Raw genomic sequence first — 14,404 nt, 5'->3', positions numbered from 1 at the left:
TAAGACCCCGCAAGCCATGCAGTGCAGCCAAATAAATAAATAATATAAAATAAAATTGTAAAAAAAAAAAAAAAAAAAAGGAACGATCATGAAAAGCAAATAAAAACTAGACAGAGGAATAGAATGATAGAACAAATGTGGTAAAATGGCAACCCCTGGGGAATCTGGGTGAAGGGCATATGGAAATTCTGTGTATTACTTGTGTAAGATTTTTAAGTTTGAAATCATCTCAAACTGGACAGTTCATTAACTAATAAAAATAAATACAACCAAGAACAAGGACCTCGCGTCCATTCAACATTGTACTGGGAGTCCTAACCAATACAGTTAGACAAGAAATTTGCAGCCTGAGGACCAGAAAGGAAGAACTACAACTGTTATTATTTGTTATTATATGACCTACAAATTACTAGAAACAACAGTAGAGCTTAGCAAGGTGACTAGATATAAGGTTAAATCATCAGTTAGTTAGTTGCCTTGCTATACACCATCAGTGAACAATTAGACATGGTAATTAAAGAGAAGACATACAATTAAAGAGAAGATGCCATTTACAATGGCATCAGAGAATCATCAGTTATCTAGAAATAAACCTACAAAAGATGGCAAGACCTCTACAGGAAAAATACAGTTTCACTGAGTTTTTTTTTTTAACTAAATGAAATAGTGAGATATACTATATTCACCAATAGGAAGGCATAATATTGGGAAGATGTCAATTCTCATCAAATTGATCTACAGACCCAGTATGCAATTCCAATTAATATCTCAACATAATTTTTCATCAAATTTGATGATCCTAAAGCTTATACTGAAGAATAAATGGCCAAACACATCCAGGATGCTTCTGAAGGAGAGGAGCACAGGGCAGTGGCGCTCCCAGGGTGTATGGAAGGCCTAAGTCCAGAAGGAGCCTCAGGCTCATGTGAGCTCTGGGAGGTGCTGTGTCAGATTCGCGGAGAAAAGAAGACTTGCTCAATCCCTGAAGCTAAGAAAAAACAACAAAGCCAATGGAAAAAGGTGACACTGAACCACTACTCATACGGTTTTTTAAAAATTTTAAATACAAGAAAAAAGCCAACTCTAGAAAAAATAAGGAATTAAACATCAAAAACACAACTTAAGCTACAAGTTCAAAATCTAAGTAAATTTCTTTTAGACTGCGAGATAAAGGCAGGTTTCTTAAAATATGAAAACAACTAATTGTAAAACTAGGAGAACATATTCACAATACCCACACCTAACAAAGAATTAACGCCAAGAATATACAAAGAACTGCAAAATAATAAGAAAAGCACAAAGCGCCAAAAAGCAGACCAGTGGCATCTACAGACATTTCACAATAAAAGGAAATACATTCAGTCAATAAACACGAGATGTCCAACATAATTCGTGATCAAGGAAATACCAATGAAGACAATAGTAAGATGCCATTCACACACATTCAAATGACTGAAAGCAAAAGGCCTGGCATGGGAGGAGAGGGACACAGGATCCATGCACACTGGGGTGGGGGACCCACCAACACAACCGTTTGCAAACGGCTCTGCAATCTCTCCTGAAGTTGAACATTTTACACAGCCAGCGACGGGCAATTCCACTCCTAGGTAGACACCCCAGAGAAGAGCACAGAAATGTTCATAGCACTGGGGGCCACAATTTTTAAAAAGAAAGAAGAGAGGGACTCCCTGGTGGCGCAGTGGTTGAGAATCTGCCTGCCCATGCAGGGGACACGGGTTCGAGCCCTGGTCTGGGAAGATCCCACATGCCGCGGAGCAACTAGTCCCGTGAGCCACAATTACTAAGCCTGTGCGTCTGGAGCCTGTACTCCGCAACAAGAGAGGCTGCGATAGTGAGAGGCCCGCGCATCGCGATGAAGAGTGGCCCCCGCTTGCTGCAACTAGAGAAAGCCCTCGCACAGAAACGAAGACCCAACACAGCCAAAAATATAAATAAATAAATAAATTTTTTTTTAAAAAAAAGAGAAAAAAGAAAATCAACCCTGGAAACAACTGAAATGTCCCTCAATGGGAGAGTGGATGGAAAAACTGGGGTGTTTTCACACAGTGAAAGATTAGAAAGCAGATAAAATAAATCAATTACAACAATATGCAATATGAATAAATCTTCGCAAGATCACATCAAGTGAAAAAGAAAATCCCAGAAAATTACTATCTTTATAAAATTTAAAACTATTAAAATAGAAATACCTACATTTTAAGAATACAAATTAGTGCAATGAAACTGTAAAAAGCACAGGGAAAGCTGAACACAAGATTCAGAATGACATCCGAATTCTCCAGAGATTTATAATGTAATTATACAGATTTCTTAAATGTGTCAAGAGAGGTTATCTGGGTCATGAAATTATGAGCAATTTTCTTTGCATTAATGTAAAAAACAAATGTTACTTAAATATCTTTTTTTTTTTTTTTTTGTAGCTCTTTAAGATTTCTTTCACACAATCTTTATAAAAACTTACATGGCAATTTCTGAGCATTCAACCAAATATTTATAATGAAAATGTTTGTTTTATGTGAAAAAAATGTTTATATATTTTGTTTCAATTCAATGACAAATTTTTAGGCCTTAATTTTCAAGAAAATAACATGACATTAAAATTTCTAAATGCTAGTTTGGGATTAATATATACATACTACTATATATAAAATAGGTAACCAACAAGGACCTACTGTATAGCACGGGGAACTATACGCGATGTTTTATAATAGCCTATAAGGGAAAAGAATCTGAAAAAAATAGATAAACACGTACGTATAACTGAATCACTTTGCTGTACACCTGAAACTAACACAACATTGTAAATCAACTTAAAAAAATAAAGGGACTCCCCTGGTGGTCCAGGGGTTAAGAATCCACCTTCCAATGCAGGGGATGCGGGTTCGATCCCTGGTCGGGGAACTGGGATCCCACATGCCGCGAGGCAACTAGGCCTACACGCTTCAACTACCGAGTCCACGCACTCTGGAGTTCACGTGCCACAACTAGAGAGCCTGCACACCGCAAATACTGAGCCCGTGTGCCACAACTAGAGAGAAGCCCACACGCTGCAACAAAAGAGCCCGTGTGCCACAACTAAGACCCAATGCAGCCAAAAATAAATAAATATTTTAAAATAATAAAATAAAAAGAAAACTGTTCCCCAAGAAAAAAAACTTGTAAATGCTAAAAAACACCATTAGGAATGTTATGTACTTTGGACTTGGTAAAACCTTATGGTAGAAAAGTAAAAGGAAACAATTTTTAGAAAACAATGAGAAGTATGAAAAAAATCCAGTTAAAACTATATGGGGGCTTCCCTGGTGGTGCAGCGGTTAAGAATCCACCTCCCAATGCAGGGGACACGGGTTCGAGCCCTGGTCCGGGAAGATCCCACATGCCGCGGAGCAACTAAGCACGTGAACCACAACTACTGAGCATGTGCTCTAGAGCCCATGAGCCACAACTACTGAAGCCCACGCACCTAGAGCCCATGTTCCACAAGAGAAGCCACCACAATGAGAAGCCTGCGCACCGCAACGAAGAGTAGCCCCCGCTCACCGCAACTAGAGAAAGCCTACGCGCAGCAACGAAGACCCAACACAGCCAAAAATTAATTAGTTAATTAATTAATTAATTAATTTAAAAAAAACAAAACTATATGGGACTTCCCTCGTGGTCCAACAGCTAGGACTCTGCACTCCCAATGCAGGGGGCCTGGGTTCGATCCCTGGTCAGGGAACTAGATCCCACATGCATGCTGCAACTGAAGATCCTACATGCCGCAACTAAGACCCAGCACAGCCTAAATAAATAAATAAATAGACAGATAGATAGATAGTAAAAAAAAAAAAAAAAACTATACGTACTATATACTAACATTTACATGTATAATGCATAATATAGTCTACATATGCATGTAAAGGTGCAGAAAAGTCTAGAAGGAGATTCATTCCTATTGGAGAGCAAGTCTCTCACCACAGGACAGGCTTTGAGGCTGCAGTGGATGGACAAACACACAAGGTACCCACCCAAGCTGGTGATCTCCCCCAAACCAGCTCCTCCGGGGTGGACTTCATCTCAGCTCAGGCCCACAACCCCAAGAATCTGATTTCCTCTTTTCCATGTCACAAATCACAACCGATCCATCACGTGGCTCTACCTTCAACATATTTCTGGAATCTGACTTCTCAAGCCTTCGTCCTGACCTCCCCCTCAGTTCCCATCTTCAAAATAGATCCTGAAACTGCCCTTTCTCCTAACTCCCTCACCAAGCAAGGCCTGTGCCCTGAGCCACGCAACAGCCTTTCCTCTCTCCCACCAGCACCCTCGCCCCCTCAGTCTAGGCTCAAGCCGCAACAAGAAGGGCCCTGTCCAAGCGGAAGGCAGTACCTCCATTCCACCCAGAGACGCCAGGCCGCGACCTTGATCCCCACCCTCACTTCACTGCGGCAGCGCTGGCCTCCCCGCTGATCCCCGAGACCGCAGGGCCACCTGCCTCCCCACCCTTCCTGTCTGCTCTCCCTCAGCCGGGTGCCCTGCTGGTATCCAGGCGTCTGTCGATCCAGCTCACTGCTACGCACCAAGGGCGACAGGGTACGGCAGGCTCCAGGCAGGCACCTGCTGACTGAGCAGAGGAAGGTGGAGGACGAGCAGCCAGAGGTTCAGTGGGACCCCTTCCACAGCCCTGCTTCGGGGTGCGATCCCAGCCCCCACTCTGGGCCAAGCCTGGGGCCAAGGTGGTCAAGGAAAAGAAAGCCAGTTTGAGCTCCTTCCTACAGATTAGTACGGAGCCGATGTTTTTGTTTATTAGGAAGGTAACAGTAAAGGGAAATTTTGAAACAACCATCACCACCTTAACTCAAAATTTTTCATTTCCTTCCAGTTTCTCCTCACACGTACACATTTCACATGACTGATCCGTACCAGTGATTTTCCCTTAAACATGCATGACATCTCCAGTCACCACGTTAACGGTCGTAGAACACTTCATCCAGCTTCTCTATCATTGACCATCTGTGATTTTTCAATTCATCATTACTTTAAAAGACACTTTACTTTAATGTCTCCGTAAGTGATGATTACCGTACACTCATCCACTCATTACTCAACCATACTGAATGAGCACCAACACATGCAAAGCATCGTCCTCTCTTTAGGTAAAGCCCTATCAGTGAGACTCCTGGATCCATGGCTAACAATAGTTTTTGGTCTTTTTGACCAGCCTACACCAGCAAGGCTGCCAGCTGAAAACAACTGACATGTTCCTTCCTACTGACTTCACCTCACACCGAGGGTCCCTGACACCTGCCTCTGCCCCCCACCTCACACTGGCTTGTATGAAGAACCATCATCGGCAGCACCCACCACCCCTCCCGGACTCTCACCACCCTGGAGGCTCAGTCCCACGTGCTTGTTCCCTACACTTACCAACCACAAAGACACCTCCCAGGGTCTGTCTATCCAATAACACACCTTGGCCTTTACACCAGTCTTCAGGTCTGTGTGCCTCCCTCTCTATATTCCCCAGTCTGGCCCATCCCACTGGGACCCAATCCCCATTATGTCTGTTGGTCTGCGACTCCATTTGTATATCACCAAACATTTGCTTGTGTCTCCTGACATTAGTTATATATACATGACTCCACTCAGGGGTAATTACATTTAAAAGAAAACCCAGCACAATCCCTATCAGGATCTCAGATGGCTTCTTTGTAAAAATTGACAGGTTGACCCTAAAATTCACATGGAAACTTAAGAGACACAGAATAGCCGAAACAATCTTGAAAAAGAAAAACAAAGTTGGAGAATTCACATTTCCCCATTTCAAAACTTCCTACAAAGCTACAGTAATCAAGATGGTGTGATACTTGCATAAAGATAGACATTTGATCAATAGAATATAGAGTCCAGGGATAAATCCATACATCTATGGTCAACTGATTTTCAACAGATACCAAGACCATTCAATGGTGAAGGAACAGTCTTTTCAACAAATGGTGCTGGGACTGCCACATGCAAAAGAATAAAGTTGGACCCCTACCTGATACCATGTACAAAAATTAACTTTAAATGGATCAAAGATCTAAATATAAGAGCTAAAACTGTAAAACTCTAAGAAGAAAACATAGGCACAAATCTTCATGACCTAGGATTTAGCAACTGCTTCTGAGATACGACACCAAAAGCACAAGCAACAGAAGAAAAACAGAGAAACGGGACTTCATCAAAATTAAAAATGTTTGTGCTTCAAAGGACACCATCAAGGAAGTGAAAACACAACCCACAGAATGGGAAAAAATATTTGCAAGTCATATATCTGATAAGGAACCTGCATCTGTAATATACATATAAAGAACATATGCAACTTAATAATAAAAAGACAACCCAATTTTATAATGGGAAAAGGATCTGAACAGAAATTTCTCCAACAAAGACAAATGACCAATAACCACATGAGAAGATCCTGAACATTATTAGTCATTAGAGAAATGCAAATCAAAACCACAAGATACAGTCTCACACCCACTAAGATGATGACAATGAAAAGATGCACCATAACAAGAGTTGGTAATGACATAAAGAAACTGGACCCTCGGACACTGCTGATGGGAATATAAAATGAGACAGTTGCTGTGGAAACTGTAAACAATCCCTTACTGAGATAACTGTCGATTTACATGAAGTGTAAGAAATAACACATAGACCTCCTTGTACACTCTGCCCAGTGTATTAGTTTCCCAGGGCTGCCGTAAGAAAGTACCACAAACTGGGTGGCTTAAAACAAATCTGTTTTTATCCTTTCACAGTTCTAGGGTCAGAGGTCCAAAATCAAGGTGTTGGGGACTTCCCTGGTGGCGCAGTGGTTAAGAATCCACCTGCCAATGCAGGGGACACGGGTTCAAGCCCTGGTCCAGGAAGATCCCACATGCCGTGGAGCAACTAAGCCCGTGTGCCACAACTACTGAGCCTGCGCTCTAGAGCCCGCGAGCCACAACTACTGAGCCTGTGTGCTGCAACTACTGAAGCCCGTGAGCCTAGAACCCGTGCTCCACAACAAGAGAAGCCACCGCAATGAGAAGCCCGCACACCGCAACGAAGAGTAGCCCCCACTCGCCGCAACTAGAGAAAGCCCGCGTGCAGCAACAAAGACCCAACGTGGCCAAAAATTTAAAAAAATAAAAATACAAAGCCAAGGTGTTGGTCGGGCCACACTCCCTCTGAAGGCTCCAGTAGCTTCTGGTGGCTGTGGCAACCCTCCACACTGCTCGGTTTACAGAGGCATTGCTCCAATCACTGCCTGTGTGGTCACATGGCCGTCTTCCCTGTGTCTGTGTCATTGGAGTCAAGAACACCACCCTAAGTCCAGGATGATTTCACCTCCAGATTCTTAATAAATTACACTGGCAAAGATCCTATGTCCAAATAAGGGCACATCCTGGGATTCCAGATGAACATGAATTTAGGAGGACACCATTCAACCCACTAACGTCCAGTTTCCCTAAAGGTACCATTTTGCAAAACTACAGCATAATATCATAACCAGGCAACCCACCAACCTTATTCAGATTTCCTCACTTTTACTTGTATTCACACGTGAGTGTGTGTGTGTGTGTGTTAGGTTCTGCACAGTTTTCTCACCTGGTTAGCTGGCCGATCTACTATCACAGTGAAGATATTGAGCAGTTCCAACATAATGTATGAAGGATCTGTCTGACTTTCGGGCAAAGAATGGATGGGGTAGGTACAGCATGGGAAGCAGAAAAACTCGGAAGACCAGTTAAGGGGTGACCACTACAATCCAAGAAAGGCACCATGGTGAACTGGACCCAAGCAGTGACGCCGTGAGAGACAGTGGTGAGAGCGGAAGTTGTTCTGAGGGCACAGCCAGCAGGATTTTCCGATGGGCTGATGTGAGACGTGAGGAAGGGTAGAGCCGTCAATGATTCCTTGTCAGTATTTCCACAAGGACAAAGGCACACCTGTATAGTAATTTCGGAGAATTAACACTTTCATGATGTCCAAGAACAAGAACTGTCTCTCCAGGGTTCAGGTCTCTCGTTGTGGGAGTGCTTTATACTATTCCTCATATAAATTCTGCACATTATTAAACTCATTTCATTTACTTTATCTTTTGTGTTGTTATAAATGGGTTACTGTTTTCTACATATGAAGGCTGTTGACTTTCATATGTCAATTTTATACCCAGTTCCTTTACTGAACGATTTCACTGTCTGCATTTTAGCACTGACTCTCTTAGGTTGTCCAGGTACAGTTATCTCACTTACAAACAGTTTTACCACTTACTTTCTAATTTTTCGTCTCCAATAGCTCTCTTAACTGATTATATGGCTTAATCCCAACAACAAAATGTTAAAGATTCGTGGAGACGATAAGCAGCCTAACTTTGTTACTGACCTTGGTGGGAATGTCTCCAGGGTTTCCAACTAAGTAAGAGAGAGAGAGGGAGAGGGAGAGAGAGATAGGCAGACAGACAGACAGATAGGGAGGGAAGTATGAATGGGTAGGTTTAAGACAGACAAACTGCAAGCTTGGAAGCAGATCCCACCCTAGTTGAACTCAGACAGCTCTTCCTGTTTGCAGCCTGTTTAGGAGACCCTGACCCAGAGGGCCCAGCCTGGGGTCCTGACCACAGAAGTGTGAGATAACAAATGTGTGTTGTTCTAAGCTGCTAAATCTGAGGAAATTTGTTACATAGCAATAAATAACTGACATGCTATCTTTACTACAGTAAATTTTGGTAAATTATATGTTCCTAGGACAGTCTCCATTTCATCTAGGTTTTCGTATTTATCTGCCAACAATTGTACAAAATAGTCTCTTATAATTTTGTTATCCCACAAAGTAAGAAGGTGCTCAAAAACTAATTGGAATCATGTTTAAAATACAAACAATCTTGGGACTCTCCTGGCAGTCCAGTGGTTAAGACTCTGCGCTCCCGGGACTTCCCTGGTGGCAGAGTGGTTAAGAATCCGTCTGCCAATGCAGGGGACACGAGTTCGAGCCCTGGTCTGGGAAGATCCCACATGCCACAGAGCAAACTAAGCCCATGCACAACTACTGAGGCCACGCTCTAGAGCCCGTGAGTCACAACGACTGAGCCCGCGTGCCACCAACTACTGAAGCCTGTACGCCTAGAGCCCGTGCTCCGCAACAAGAGAAGCCACGGCAATGAGAAGCCCACGCACCGCAACGAAGAGTAGCCCCCACGTGCCACAACGAGAGAAAGCCCGCGCTTAGCAATGAAGACCCAACGCAGCCAAAAAAATTAATTTAAAAAAAAAAAAAAGACTCTGCGCTCCCAACACAGGGGACCCGGGTTCAATCCCTGGTCAGGGAACTAGATACCACATGCTGCAACTAAAGATCCCGCATGCTGCAACGAAGATTCTGCATGCAGCAATGGAGATCCCACATGCCACAACTAATACCCGGTGCAGCCAAATAATTAAAAAAAAAAAAAAGACACAGAGTCTTGCTTGAAGGGCTCAATTGGCCACATCTGGGATAATTTCAACATCAAAAAGAAAAATGATAAAAAAATAGATTATAACATGTTTAATAAATACTCTGTAGCAATACCAAAAAAGTGAGGTACAAAGAGGGAAAGAAAGTTCTTCTTAAAGAAGACCATCAGCTGATAAATGAGAAGGAATGAGAGAAATGGTTTACTGATGAATCATGAAGAAGAAAAGAGGCAGTAACACCCTCTTCACCAACCAAGGAAACTGCGGGGTCAACAGGATCAGGACAAACTGACCTGTAACCCCCAACGTAACAAAAAGTCCACAAGGTCACCTGTGTAGCATTCTAGTCAAAACTATTTCACCTGAATCTAACACCTGATGTTAACAGTACTGACTAACCATCTGTTAAATTTCCTGAATTTAATCACTGTGCTGTGGCTATATGAGAAGCTCCCTGTTCTCAGGAGATACACACTGAAAAACAGGGGAGAAGGGTCATGACGTCTGCAACTCACTCTCCGATGGTTCATTAAAAACAACAACAGCATGTCCCAGAGGGAAAGACTCGTGATGGAGTAAGCGATGAATCCAGGTGAAGGGTACATGAGTGCTCACTGAACATTCTTTGACATTCCATAAAGGTCTGAAGCTTTTCAGAATAAAAAGTTGAGAAAAAACCTTTAGCGTTACTACTCTGATGTACAATTTAATTTTTAGCTTTTTAATTACCCAAGTTTACATTCAAAACTGTAGGTAACTTTCTTGTTGTTAGAAGAGCTTGGCTTAAGAATGAAAGACTTCACTGTGGGAAAAGATTACCTTTGTTTTTAATCAACAGATTCAGCAGGTCAGGTCATAAAGGTTTAAAAGCTGACAACAAACAAAAAAACAGGTCAAGTCCTATTATAAAAACTCCTACAACTAAAGAGTCAGCATGCAAATTTCTCATTAGAGTCACATCTCTGCCAACAACCTTCAGAGACAGCCTCTAACCAACAAGCAGAAACAGTCAAGGATTCTAACTGAAGACTCCCAGGGCCAAGGCAGCGGCTGCAAGGGCCACCTCAGAGCTTCCCAAGCACCCAACTGGTCTAGGTTGGCACAACTCGCCAGGCCCGGAGACCCGGTTTCCCAGCACACAGCAACTACACGGGGTGAGAGCGCAGTCAGGCAAAGGAAGCAGGAGACGCTGGAGCAGGCAGGGCAGGGCCAGGAGGCCGCCGGGCCTGGAGTGCAGAGAGTCGGGGGAAGAGGCAGGAGAGATGGCAGGCGGCCTAGGGCCAGATGCCACACAAGGCCTTGTCAGCCCTGGTGAAGAGCATGGAAGCCACAGGAAGGCTGCCTGCAGAGCAGAAACACGACGAGGACGCCCAGGCCTCTGAGCAGAGCCCAGGCCATCGGGAAGCAGGGAGAGGAGGCAGGCTGAGACCCCAGTGGCAGCCCCCATGAGGGCAGAGGATGTGCTAAAGGTGGACCCACTGCATCCCTGAGAAACAGGTGGCACCGGCCACAGTGGGACAAGCAGAGCTCAGAGGTCAGGGAGTGCTGGCGTTTCACACTGGGCTGCAGGTGCCCACCCGCCCTCCAAGCTCTCAGTCAGCATGTCCCCAACCTGGGGGCAGGCAAAGGTGCGGCTTGGGGTCAGAGACGGCTCGGCGTGAGGACACGGAACCAGGGCACCAGGACAGATCCCCAAGGCCCTTCAGTATCTACAGGTCAGGCTCAGGGCATGGGTCCTGCAAACAAGACCAAAAAGAAAGGCTCAACTGGTAGGAAAAACCAGCAGAGTGAGGTGATCTGGAGGCCAAATGAAGATAACTAATCACTCCTTTTTTCTTGAATTTGAATGTCAAATGCTGTCATGAGGGCCAGTAAAAGGAAGGAGAACCAACCAATGGATTTGGCAACACCTAGGTCAATGGTGCCCTGCTCAGAACCGCCTCAAAGGGCAGGCCTGGGAGGTCCTGGAAACAGCAAAGATGGAATGAAGTCTGAGTAACTGGGATTTAATTTACAGAAAGGTCACGAAGCACGTGCACACAAATACCCGCATTTGAGAATGCGGATGTCCAAGGATGACAGGATGTTCAAGCTGAAAAGCAGCTGAGACGTCTACTGTTCCAACCCCTCAGTGCTCGAGGCCAGCGGCAATAACAGGAACAAAAGCCCCCACTCCCATCACACGCACCTGGCAGGGCTGCAGACACAGACAAGAGAGCGGCACACTGGTCCCACATCACTCTGTTCCAGCCGCTCTGACCCACACTTGAGCCCTGACCCAGGCCAGGCGGCCGCCGCCAACCCACATCCTAACTGCCGGCTTCTGCCCAAGCCAGGGCTCCCCTCACCCCAACGGGCACATTCCTCCCGCCTTCCACTCAGAACCCTTACTCTTTAGCCCTCTTCCTGGAGAATTAACCTGTCATTCTCCCCCTAGACTGCAGAATTCTTGTCCTAGATGGGCCAAAGTTAAGACAAACTCGAAATGTCTTCAGCCCAGGGCAACACTATCCAACGGTAACACAGTATGAGCCACAAGTATAATTCTACATTTTCCAGCAGCCATGTTAAAAAGTAGAAATAGGAGTAATTAATTTTGATATATTTTATTTAACCCAATACATATCTAAAATGTTACCAGTTCAACATGTAACCAATTAAAAAAAAACAAAAGAAACAAAAAAAGACAGTACCCCTGAAAAGCACAAGACATCTCAAAAGCCTCTGAAATCCAGTGTGCACTTCACACTTACAGCACATCTCAGTTTGGTGTGGACAAACGTCAAATGTTCACAAACCACACGGGGCCGTGGCCAGCTTGTCGGAGGTAGGTGGCAGCCACCTCTCCACTCCAGTCTGAACATGTGCAGGAGCCAACCCTTCGCCAAGATTCCATCTGGATTCCTGAGCCAGAGAGCCATGGTCTCAGCCTGAGGCAGGAATGAGCACACGGGAGCCCTCCCTAAGCACCCCAACAGGAAGGCATTTCCCCTATGCTGCTCCTACACCTTCTCTCTCTTGAGAGCAATTTTAATAGCAATTGCTCTCTTTTAATAGCAATTATCAAACTGTGTAACTGTGTGTCTTTCTCAAAACTAGAACACAAGGACCTCCACAGAGACAAGGCACCATGTTTAGTCTCATCTGACTCCCAATTCAGAAGCCGACACACAGAAGGCATTAAATGTTTGTTATAAAAATGAACAAATAAAGGAACAAATGATTGAACAAATGGTTCCTGTCTATACTTTGAAGCCAGTTAATTCCTAAAGGATTCAACCTGAGCCACCACCATAAAAAAAAATCCATAAGCCAATTCTGCCTCCTTCTCCTTTTACATTAAGCTATACAACAGAAATCACCTAAAAATGTGCCAGGTAAGGGGCTTCCCTGGTGGTGCAGCGGTTAAGAATCCACCTCCCAATGCAGGGGACACGGGTTCGAGCCCTGATCCAGGAAGATTCCACATGCCGCGGAGCAACTAAGCCTGTGTGCCACAACTACTGAGCCTGTGCTCTAGAGACCACAAGCCACAACTACTGAAGCCCGCATGCCTAGAGCCCATGCTCCACAACGAGAAGCCACTGCAATAAGAAGCCTGCGCACCGCAGCAAAGAGTAGCCCCCGCTCACCGCAACTACAGAAAGCCTGCGCAGCAACAAAGACCCAACGCAGCCATTGATTAATTAATTAATTTTTAAAACTACATAAAACAAAAATTTAAAAAGGAAAATGCAACTACATAAATAAATATTAAAGACAGTATAAATGTATTCTTAGTTGTAACTCTTTTCTTCTCCTACATGACTTAAAAGACAACTACATAAAGCAATCATTGTAAATCTGTGTGGATGAGCATACAATGAACAGACATGTAATTTATATGACAACAACAATTCAAGAAGGACAAAAGAAATGGAGCTAGGGCTTCCCTGGTGGCGCAGTGGTTGAGAATCTGCCTGCCAATGCAGGGGTCACGGGTTCGAGCCCTGGTCTGGGAAGATCCCACATGCCGCGGAGCAACTAGTCCCGTGAGCCACAATTACTAAGCCTGTGCGTCTGGAGCCTGTACTCCGCAACAAGAGAGGCTGCGATAGTGAGAGGCCCGCGCACCGTGATGAAGAGTGGCCCCCGCTTGCCGCAACTAGAGAAAGCCCTCGCACAGAAACGAAGACCCAACACAGCCAAAAATAAATAAATAAATAAATAAAATTAAAAACAAAAAAAAGAAATGGAGCTATATGGCAGCAAATTTTTTTCTGTATTTTTCCAACTTCTTATATTAGAGTATAGTTGATTAACAATGTTGTGTTAGTTTCAGCTGTAGAACAAAGTGATTCAGTTATACATATACATGTATCCATTCTTTTTCAAATTCTTTTCCCAATTAGGTTATAACAATACTGAACAGACTTCCCTGTGCTATACAGTATGTCTTTGCTGGTTATCCATTTTTATTTTTTTTAAATTAATTTATCTAATTTATTTATTTTGGGCTGCGTTAGGTCTTCATTGCTGTGCGCAGGCTTTCTCTAGTTGAGGTGAGTGAGGGCTACTCTTCGTTGCAGTGTGCGTGCTTCTCATTGCAGTGGCTTCTCTTGTTGTGGAGCACGGGCTCTAGGCACGTGGGCTTCAGTAGTTGTGGCTCGCGGGCTCTGGAGCGTAGGCTCAGTAGTTGTGGCGCATGGGCTTAGTTGCTCCGCGGCATGTGGGATCATCCCGGACCAGGGATCAAACCCGTGTCCTCTGCACTGGCAGGCAGACTGTTAACCACTGCGTCACCAGGAAGTCCCTGATTATCCATTTTAAAATACAGCAGTGTGTACATGTCAATCCTAAACTCCCTAACTATCCCTCCCCCCCCACCACAAGCAGCAAATTTTTTGATGTATACATTTTAATAACACTAGTATAAT

General features: G+C 44.2%; 1 protein-coding gene across 11 annotated transcripts in view; it reads right to left on the bottom strand.

The window, feature by feature from the left end:
* EHMT1 (euchromatic histone lysine methyltransferase 1) overlaps nt 1-14,404 on the bottom strand; it is a 152,562-nt gene that overhangs the window by 109,204 nt on the left and 28,954 nt on the right. Inside the window, exon 1 of one of the 11 annotated variants that reach the window (XM_082403134.1) lies at nt 7,642-7,982. The exons of the other annotated variants lie outside the window; for them this stretch is intronic. Within the exon in view, the coding sequence (XP_082259260.1) occupies nt 7,642-7,695 (54 nt within the window). The 5' untranslated portion in view covers nt 7,696-7,982. Of the gene's footprint in view, nt 1-7,641; nt 7,983-14,404 lie in introns of those variants that run through there. 11 annotated transcript variants of the gene reach the window in all.

Source organism: Balaenoptera borealis (assembly GCF_965194805.1).
Source record: "Balaenoptera borealis genome assembly, chromosome: 8".
Classification (NCBI taxonomy): Eukaryota; Metazoa; Chordata; class Mammalia; order Artiodactyla; family Balaenopteridae; genus Balaenoptera; species Balaenoptera borealis.
Note: the sequence above shows the minus strand (reverse complement) of the source record. Positions and strands in the feature narration are given on the sequence as shown.